Source organism: Volvox carteri (genome assembly GCF_000143455.1).
Source record: "Volvox carteri f. nagariensis unplaced genomic scaffold VOLCAscaffold_19, whole genome shotgun sequence".
NCBI lineage: Eukaryota > Viridiplantae > Chlorophyta > Chlorophyceae > Chlamydomonadales > Volvocaceae > Volvox > Volvox carteri.
The window spans coordinates 49,274-58,382 of NW_003307562.1; the positions used below are offsets into that span (position 1 = coordinate 49,274).

At 50.9% G+C, this 9,109-nt stretch overlaps 1 protein-coding gene across 1 annotated transcript; it reads right to left on the minus strand.

Moving 5' to 3' along the window:
* VOLCADRAFT_90921 (uncharacterized protein) lies at nt 1-5,864 on the minus strand (the record flags this gene model as incomplete). Its single annotated transcript, XM_002950552.1, has 6 exons — nt 1-18; nt 1,225-1,314; nt 2,790-2,994; nt 4,218-4,340; nt 5,185-5,365; nt 5,843-5,864. The coding sequence occupies 6 exons, from the start codon at nt 5,862-5,864 to the stop codon at nt 1-3; spliced, it is 639 nt and encodes a 212-aa protein (XP_002950598.1).
* Between the last annotated feature and the right edge of the window lie 3,245 nt (nt 5,865-9,109).

Here is a 9,109-nt window from a genome sequence, read left to right on the forward strand (position 1 = left end):
TCAGGATGTCGCGGCCATCTGGCGCCAGCAGTGTGAGGTTGTGGAGGTTATCCAGTAGGTTCCCGAGAGGTGTATCCCCTGACGGTGACCATTTCTGGGCCTGTCCAGTGGCACAGGCACTAGCGTACCAACTCACTCTGTCACGTTAACAGCTTTGGCTTGTCCAAGCTACCCCAACAGTGCCACAATGTGTTTGGGATGTCGTGGCTCTTGCTGCGGTGTCAGCTATGGAGCACGGGCGGCGGTATATGGCTGCAGCCATAAACATCGACCCGGCACTGTTACCTGGCCCTTGCCGTACAGAACTGATCGAGTTGTTTGGGGGCCGCCTTCGGGGTTTCGCAGCTCTGGGAGTTCCACGGAAAAGATGGGATTCTGTTGGGTCAATCACACCTTTTTGTACATTGTGTCCGACATGTTGTTATGTTCAGGGGAGCAGCGCCGATGGATGATAAGCTATCACCTGTTTTTGCTTCTTTGTTTTTTTTATTCGGGAACTTTTGGGGCACTGGCCTCACTTAGTGACAACATGCAAGTTCCTGTCAGGATTTGCTGGTCAGCCTTCTGGTGGGGGTCTGAGGACTTTCGCCATTTGGGGAGTATGTTGGCAAATTCCCCAGTGGTTGTGGGTTTCTGAGCCTTCCCTTTGGGCTCGCTTACTGCTGTCTAGGTGACGCTTGCGTTGTCTGGTCTGGATGGGTGTCTTGTTTGCCCTGTTGGTCTCAGGTGCATTGCTGCATGGCCAGCTGGCCTGCTAGCTCTACTCTTCGTGAGTCTGGAGCCCACTGTAACAACCACACACACCAAAAAAATATGCACTACAGTGGCTCGATGGTGACATATGGTACGGAAGGTGGTTAGATTCAACAGCGGGGCTGCAAAATGATGGATTCATGGTACTGAATGCACAGGTATGCGCACATCGTCATTGTGCCAGCCATGCATGCGATTACAGGATCGGTAGGCAGGTGCGCGTGCTTGTAGTGGCTGGTACACAGTACGGCACACATATCAACTACAAATACACGCGAATCGCTCAACCAGCATCTCGAGAGGACTTTTCAGAGGCCAGATACTACAGTGCTTGTATGCATCATGCACACACAACATGGCACATGCATGGCAGCACATCTGGAAAGGCAGGCAAGCGTGTTTGCACGGGCATGCTTTTACTATGTTACTAAGAGAAGCTGTACAGCACATGTGCAACATTGTACAACTCACAGGAGCTGTATTGGCGAGCCCTGTGTTGATGGAGCAGTCGATGGACGCCCCGTGGGAACTGACAGCCGGCACGAAGGTGTAGGCGTAGGTCTGTCCAAGCATACAAATGGAGGCAGGGCAGGTACCAGGCACAGGTGCGACACCACCATCAGTAATTTTTCAGTCCAATGTTGTCCAGTGCGTCTTCCAGATCCGCTTGCCCTTTGTTTGTATTTGCTTCCCATTGTTAATGTTGATGTTGTTACAAGGTGGTTAAGCTTCACCAGTGACCTCCTTCCCGAGGCAGTTCCCTGCTCTCCCCTGCTAGAGGAGCACCCTAATCCATTCACCCCATCCGACTTTAGAGTGTACTCTTTGAGTTTGGCAACTCACCACCGGCATCCAACCAAATCTAGCGGATCAACGGCGCGTCAACTTAGTTTCTGGTCAGCTCGCAAGTTGATTTTATCACGTCCTACACCGTCCACAAGATGGGGGGCCACCTCCCATTTCACCACCTCTCAAACACCCCGAGAGGTCGGCAGGCGGATTTAAACCCGGACGCGCCGGGAGCAGAAGTCAGGCCTTAACCTCTGCCAGCCGCCTGCCATTGTTGTATCATGTCTTTTTGCAGAAAAGAACCGATCGGCGGATGACAGATCCCGTGATACCCAGGATACTACACGCATACCCATTATTACTTACTTCTAATGGTGATTGATACGTATACGAGATATGAAGCAGAAAGATGAACATCGTGGCTGGGCAACACCAGCAAAGATACGTGCACGTGTATTTAGGCATGTGCATGGTGACGAAACAACGGATGCATACAATTGCAAATCCACCGAGGATGCAAACAGTATTTCATTGCACTGCTGCGCCAATGCAATGCTGCGCGGCAAGCTCAATTAAGTTATCTGTGACATAATGAGCTGGTGTATGTATTATGGCAATATAGTTTGTGGACTTCGATCAGAGTTGTAGATTCGGTTTCCCATGGCATTTCTTCAAGTACTTCTACATTAATGTACCAATATTGGTGCAAGTTGCTAGCCAGCAGGGTGATGGGAATTCCCCAGATCAATTCTGGGTACGACATGAAGCTCTCCAGACATAATGCCACACCCTCCTTAATTAAAGCAAAGTAGATCCCAGGGTGGGCGATAAGTCTAACATGCTGAGAAAATAGAAAATCTCCAACTCGGACAAAGACGGACGAAATAAAAAATCCCAAGGACGTTCGTCCGATGGGGGAAGGAGTACGAGCTCGAGAAGGGATCAGCTATCCTTGGCACCTAGGCCTCCAAGAGTACTCTTTGTCTGGTCTTACAGGCTGTGCCACCCGCGTGAGCCAGCAGGGTGGGGCAGGACTGGCTGGGGCGGGGCCTGAACCGTCTAGAGACACACTTCACCTGGTGCCATGCATATGCAAATGACATTTGCTTGGTACCCCACCCTACCCTAGAATTCCGCTTACCTGCCTAAGTAGCTCCCCACCCCCTTTTGTGATACATGTCAGACACGTCTGTACCTGCACAGGTACCGACTGTGCACACATTCCCCGCCCTTGTTGTTGTCCTTACCCCTGAACTCGCTGCTCTTCCCACGAGCATGACGGCCGGCGCCTGGGTGACGATTGATGAATTCACGCCGGGGACATAGTTCACGGCAAAGCGAAAGTCATCCAAAGCGTAAGGATATGCTCCACCAACAAGGCCATCGATGCGGCAACAGTTGGATGCAGAAATCTCTCCGGCATCTGTGGGAACTGCAGCTGAGCCGACAGTCCTGCAGCAAGGAGTATTGAGGAGTATTGAAATGGGAGGTGGCCCCCCATCATATGGACGATGTAGGACGTGATAAAATCAACTTGCGAGCTACCCAGGAACTAAGTTGATGCGCCGTTGATCCGCTAGATTTGGTTGGATGCTGGTGGTGAGTTGCCAAACCCAACGAATACATTCTGAAGTCGGATGGGGTGACGGATTAGGGTGCCCCTCTAGCAGGGGAGAGCAGGGACTGCCCGGGAAAGGGGCCGCTGGCGAAGTTAACCACCCTGTAACAACATACATACAGAGATGCTGCACTGCAACTGTTCTGTTGTATCCTGTATGCTTACTGTTAAGCTCTAGGCTCGGTTGCCTAACGGTCAGATGCCGGTCCGTTCAGTTCTAACACTGCTGTTATTAACTAATACCTGTTTATATCCGCTGCCGTTGATAACAGGTTTAACTAATGCTAATATTAGTTTATTGGCGGCTTACGACTACTGCTAGTCGAGTTCGCCGTCCAAATGCCGCACTGCTGCGGAAGTCCATACCGCCGTATGGGCGGGGGCTTTACCTGCGTAAAGCTGGAACCTGCGTTCCTGGTTCGTCTGCTTCACCGGGCGAGAGTAGTTCCTGTGAACTATGGTCAACCGAACATCGCACCGCCCAGTCGTACTGGGAACTTATCGGCGCGAGGCCCAAGTGGATTCCACGACGACTACTTATTCTTTCCACTTGTCTCAACCGGTGTCTTTCGATACCACCATCTATGGTTGTGTCATCTGATCATGAAGTATGCTACATGTTCTGTGCCGCACTGCACTGCTGTACAGCTGCAGATCCCCACCCTAGGGCTATATGAGCAGGTAGCATAGGTTTAGATGTCCGTTCGGCCATCTGCATTTGAACATCTATCTCGCCATGGCCAGGCAGGCTAACCAGCTGCAGAGGTAACTGTATATATCTCCGGGCCTGCCAGCCACATGCATGCACAATTGCAGGGAATATGTCGAGGCCCTGCTGGACGCGTGGCTGCTGTGATACTGGTGGTGGTGCTGTTGCTTTACGTGGGCAGCAGTGCATGCATGTTTGATTTACACACAAACTATGTGCAGTAGGCCTCGAACAGTAAATAGAAGCAAGGCAGGCACGAGGATGCTAAATATCTGGATGCTGGTGGTCGTGCTTCGCGCGTATTTCTAGAGCCGTACTGTGTACCAGCTATTACAATATCCCACGAACCTTAGAACTGCATAGCGATTACCCAAAGCGTCGTAGCCATCTCCAACGACGTCATACGAATTCGTGGTAAAGAGGTAAGAGCCACCGCTGCCATATAAACTAACACTATCGGAGTCGTAGTACCTGCAATGAAGCAAATTTTGGCATCTATTTGAAGCGCACATTATTGCACAATCACATTCAGGAAAAGCAGGAAAAAACCGACGAAATTTGACCGCCGACATGGGGGCGGTGGGGCTTCAATGTGAAGCGCCGCGCCTCCGTCACCCTATAGGCTGCTAGCTAGCAGCCTGGGCCCGCTGGCGGCGGCAGCTGCAGTCGACTTCAGTCCGTCCATTACAACGCATAACTTACGGCTCCACTGAGACTCACGAACAATGTACTTAAACATCCTCTAGCACAAGCTATCATTTGATTGGCGAACAAAGCGTTGCATGATGAACATGAACGCTTTTCTTTGGTGGTCCTCACTTATATCACCATACGGGCAACTGGTGTGGCGTTGAACATTCACCCTTCGACATCCCCCCAAGTCCGCAGCACCCTCAGCGCAAAGGTTAGGAGCAATTGGAGGCCAACGGAAATCACCGCCTACCAAAGTATCATCCCTATACAGATGTACAGAGACAGGCCCCACGTGGGGCCCCTCACTGGGCCTTCATGTGGGGCACCCCACACGAAGGGTGGTTGCATGCTTTTTCCCACTTTGAGGAAGCTGGCACCCTGCCCGTTCAGCAAAGCACCTGGTTATTGCTACATCCACGGCATAGCACAGCAGCAATCAGCCATCCGTCAGGTTAGACACATACACTTATAAGTGCAAAGACAATAATTATTGTATTTGCAGTCTGTAGCTACAAACTGCACACTAAAGTGTGTGGTCGTTGGTCCTGCATCTCATCATGAATCAGCAGTACCCACCTAGTAAGGATATCACCCTTCAGTTCAGTGAGTCCTGCATACTTACATCCAACATGTCGTCACGACGATGTCCAAAGTACTGGGGTCTGTTTGGCTGACGCGGTACTCGATGATGCCGGCACGGAAGTGACTCGACCTCACTTCACCGAACTGCGCAATGAGCGCCAACACTAAACTCCAAAGGAGATACGCCGTCGCTCGTGGTCGTCGCATCGTCGCTATTTTAACTGTTGATGTTGGTTATATGATATGCCGGTGGTGAAGTGATGTGCCGATAGAAGGAAAGATATCACCGGCAGCTCCCTCCCCTGCTGGCACTATCGCGTAAAAATAGATGCACACACTCGAATTGTTTCGTCTGTGGTGCAGTACCTAGTAGTTATGCTGGTTGTAGCAACTACTCGTCCAAGATACATCGTCCATAGTAGGCGGCCATATCTAAAGACGATAGAAAATTTATCGACGCCCCTATTTATAGCAGCAGCTGCTGGTGACGAAGAAGGTGCCCACCACTCGTGGGTTTCTTTGGCGTGCGGAATTCCAAAAGGGCATAAGGCCCATTCAGTTGTATGTGCACGTACGTGCATGGACGCAGCATGCGGATAGGCTGTAAGGTCCAAAGTCATCGTGTTCAGTAGCGCTCCGAAGAACATCCTCCGAAAAATGACAAACACAGGTGCGTCGCGACTTGAAAAGGAGCTCACCCGCGCAGAACTGCTCGTCCATAGTCCATTGTGAAACCGGTTTCCTTTGCAAAACTCAAGAAACCTATACATTTTTAGGTCATCGATTAAGGCTTTTTTATACGTGCTGATTCACAGCAGCTAGAGAAATTTGGTCCATCCTGATTCATTTTTGGGCGGGGCCCCAGCGCGAAGCGCCCAGCTGGGGGGCCCCGCTCTGTAGGATTGCCCATGTCCGTGTGGCCGTGTGGCCGTGTGCACACGGCCACGTGGCCACGTGGCCATGTGTGTGTAACGGACCAAGCATAATATCTCGCCCGGCTGAAACGCGTTATTGGTACTATATAGCATTCTCTATTGCAAGGTATCTCGCCTGTAGCCAACAAAGATCGTATGAGCACAAACAACTTTGGCTGCCTCCATTCATCGAGCCCAAAGTCGCATTAACGCCTCTCGGCCTAAATGTCATCTCAAAAGGTGCCGTGTATCTCATAGTTGAAGTCTGGGATGGCAGCGTATGATAACTCGAACACACAGGCATTCCGACTTGCCAACAGCAGGCTGACAAAATTGCTTTCATTTCTCTATGAAATACGCAAGCTGCTCGTTTGTATATTTACTTTGGCCTATGCTCGGGGCCTCCAAAGACTTGCAGCGTGCCGCGATAATGCTCGCGGCAGTGGGGTAGATTGCTGTTGACGCTGGTGCTTCGAGGATAAACATCAGATACAGCACCGGACTTCATATGGTCAGCAACCGACTAGGGGGCCGGCTTTTCAAAGCCGAAAAAGGGCTCGGCCCCGCGGATCTCGAGATATGTAACTTTATGTCAAACTCGGAGCCATGGAAAGTATCTTCGCGCTCCGATTTATCTGGAATGTCTCCTTTGGCATTTCGATATAGAATGGATATGTGTGTGTGTGTGTTACATGGTTGGGGGTGCGTGACCCCATACCTGTAAGACTACCCATACGAGCCGAAGGCCCAAGGGCAATACTACAACGCCTAAAAGCCACGGAGAAAAGGAAAAACACCGCACATCAGCCCAGACTAGCGTCCAAAGAGGGTAATTGAGTTTCGGTGAGCCCACATACGTTCCAACATCCTCGCCAGACGTGCGGGTTCCCATTGCATGGCCTCCAACATACTCTGTTGATGATCGAATCCCTCTTCAGCACGAATATCATTATAGGCTGGGCATTCCAATAACACGTGTTTTTCATCTTCAATTCGGTTATTAGGACCACAACAGTGGCAAAACCCCTGCCCCCTGGAATATAGCAGAATGGATATAGCATTCAAACGCTATTTTTTGCGGGGCGAGATATGTAAGCCACTGACTGACTGACAGCAGTGAACCCGGGGGGCTCGGCCCCCGGGTGACACAAACACAAACACAAGCTCCCACCACGTTGACACTACCCATCAATTGTCACACGTGCCGCGCTAGCTACCGGCCTGTACGGATGCAGGGGGGGCCCGCCCTTTTTCCGGCTTCGAGGAAGCCGACACTCGACTTGTTTAGCGCTATCCGAGCGTTAGTCGATACGATTGCATGCTATGTAACCCGCCTCGCCTTGCTCGTCGTCGTCGTCGCCTTCATCATAGTGTAATGCACAGGGCACAGGGAGCAATTCAGGTCTAACTAATACTGATATTAGCTAGCCGGCGGCTTGCGACTACTGTCGAGTTCACCATTTAAATGCCGCACTGCTGCGGAAGTCCTAAAAACTCTGCGTACGGGCGGGGGCTTTATCTGAATATAGCTGGGGCCTCGTCCCTGGTTCGTCTGCTCAACCGATCGAGAGTATTTCACGACCGAAATCTAAACTAAGATGCAAGTCGCGGTTGACGATGAATCTGTTCGCACCCTTGAAGTTGATGACTGAGAAGTCGGCCTCAAAATGACGTTGGTTTGCCCACCTAAGAGGTGGTGGACAAGAACCTAGATGTTGGATGAAATGGACGAGCATGCTCGGACTGAGACACAATTACTCATTGCGCAATCCGGAAGGAACGCCGTAAAACAAGGCGCTGCGTTCGGGGCCTTGGCGCGGTGTTATTGAATAATAGACAAAATATGGAAAAATGAAAATGAAAAGCGCAGAAGTCGGAAAGACGTGCGGTGTAAAGAAGTGGCCGAGCATAAGGCGGTCACAAACATTTCTCATGACGCAGGCATATGGGATGTGACACCCGGAAAAAAGTGAAGCGTCGAGTAAAAAGAAGAAATAATAAAAAAGAACTAGCAATAATGAACGTTGTGTTCGAGAAGTGCAGGAAGAGATGTGTACGGAGTTGCGCATTAAAACCGGGCTGCAAAAATTAATGAGCAAACTATTCACAGTAAGGCGAGGAAGAGGAGGGAGAGGAGGGAGAGGAGGGAGAGGAGGGAGAGGAGGGAGAGGAGGGAGAGGAGGGAGAGGAGGGAGAGGAGGGAGAGGAGGGAGAGGAGGGAGAGGAGGGAGAGGAGGGAGAGGAGGGAGAGGAGGGAGAGGAGGGAGAGGAGGGAGAGGAGGGAGAGGAGGGAGAGGAGGGAGAGGAGGGAGAGGAGCTCCCTTCATTCTGTAATGAGGGAGTCTTCATTCTAAATTGACCTGGTGCCCTCGATTTGGTGTGGAATGAAGGGTCCTTCATGAAGGTATGAAGGGTCCTTCATGAAGGTATGAAATGAATGTGAATCGCATATAGAATGAAGGCTCCAGGTTCCCAGAGTGTTGGGTGTCCTTTGGTGCCTTTGGGTATCCCTCCCGTGCCCCTTGGGTGTCCCTTCTACGTGTCCTTTGGTGTCCCTTTGGTGTCTCTTCCCTGTCTTTTGGGTGTCCCATGGGTGTCCCTTGGGCGTCCCTTGGGCAGTGTTTTTTTTAAGTAATATATTCCTTTTAAGGAGTAAAGAGGCCATTTTGGCCTTTGGAAATAAGGAACAAATTGAGGCCGATCCGTACATTTCATTCCTCCAGCCAAAAACGTCCATTGCTGCCAGATTGCTCCGTAGTGTGCAGAACTTAGTATTATCGATCATAGAATAGATATGAGGGGCCGTAAGAAGGACAAGCCCGTGAGTCAACGCGGCATAGCAGAATGTATGACCGGTCCTTACATAGCCAAACACGCAAAAGGCAACGACTTGAACGCCGAACAAACACCAAAACAGCAAGATAAGCCTGAAAATGTTCCTGATAAAGGCGTTTGGGACGGCGGTGCTGTTGTCGGTAATGCATCGGCAATGGTGTTGCTTCCAGCGGCGACCGATGACACGGGCGCCATTACCCCTGNCTTCCATGGCGG